At 41.4% G+C, this 935-nt stretch overlaps 1 protein-coding gene across 1 annotated transcript in view; it reads right to left on the bottom strand.

The window, feature by feature from the left end:
• The window catches only part of Spink5 (serine peptidase inhibitor, Kazal type 5), a 56603-nt gene that overhangs the window by 16412 nt on the left and 39256 nt on the right, over positions 1-935 (bottom strand). The window contains exon 18 of the mRNA XM_013349415.1: positions 19-143. Coding sequence (XP_013204869.1) covers positions 19-143 — 125 coding nt within the window. The remainder of the gene's footprint in view (positions 1-18; positions 144-935) is intronic.

The raw sequence follows: 935 nt of genomic DNA, 5'->3' as shown, positions 1-935 counted from the left end.
GCGTGTCTTTTTACTCACAAGACAGCCTTGCACATGGCACACTTGTTCCCATGGGTCTTGCCATCTGGGCCACGCACAGGGTCATTTTCTCGTGTGCAGTAAAGTTCTCCATCCTTTAAAAGACTCATAAATTCATTGCAGTCCTAAGAGAAGAAAGGAATTACAAAAGTTTAAATATTTTCTTGGATAAAGAAAGAGGTGGAGGAAAGGAGGGAGGGAGAGAACCAAAGGATTTTCCCTATCTCTGGTGACTTTAACTTTCAATTCCTACCAAGTACATTGGACCAATAAACGGCTTTGTGGTTTGTCCACTTTGAAATTGAGCTCTGAATCCACACACATGTAAAATTCTCTTAATAAACTGTAGTTCATTTATATTTTAAAAACCATTTATTTCTCTAATATGTGTGTGTGTGTGTGTGTGTGTGTGTGTGTTTATGCAGGAGTGGAGGTCAGAGAACAGCTTGAGGAACTCAGGTCTGCCCTTCCATTATATGGGTCCTGGGGATTGAACTCATATAGCTAGGCTGGGTGGGAAGCACATTTACTCCCTGAGTCTTCTCACTCCTCTTATACTGTATTTTCTGAGGATTGGGCATACTAGTTGCTCAAAGGTTTATTGCTCATCTCAATTCTGTTATAAGGCGATAAAAACACTATCATATTCTGAAGAAAATCTTCAAGTTTGCCTACCATCCATACTCTCTTGATTCCTTTTACATGATCCAGAAAAAAGATGACTTCCGCTTTCTATTTAAAGACCGGACGCTCTTCCATTACCTTTCCACATACTTCATCCCCAAATGAAATTTCCAACAAATAAACTCAACAAATTAGCTACAGGGCTGCTTTGAGGAGTACTCGAAAAGAACCTTAGAAGCCGGGTGGTGGTGGTGCATGCCTTTAATCCCAGCACTCGGGAGGCAGGGGCAGGC

The sequence above is a fragment of the Microtus ochrogaster genome, chromosome 18 (genome assembly GCF_000317375.1).
Source record: "Microtus ochrogaster isolate Prairie Vole_2 chromosome 18, MicOch1.0, whole genome shotgun sequence".
Lineage (NCBI taxonomy): Eukaryota > Metazoa > Chordata > Mammalia > Rodentia > Cricetidae > Microtus > Microtus ochrogaster.
The sequence above is the reverse complement of the archived record's forward strand: the minus strand, read 5'-3'. Positions and strand labels throughout refer to the sequence as shown.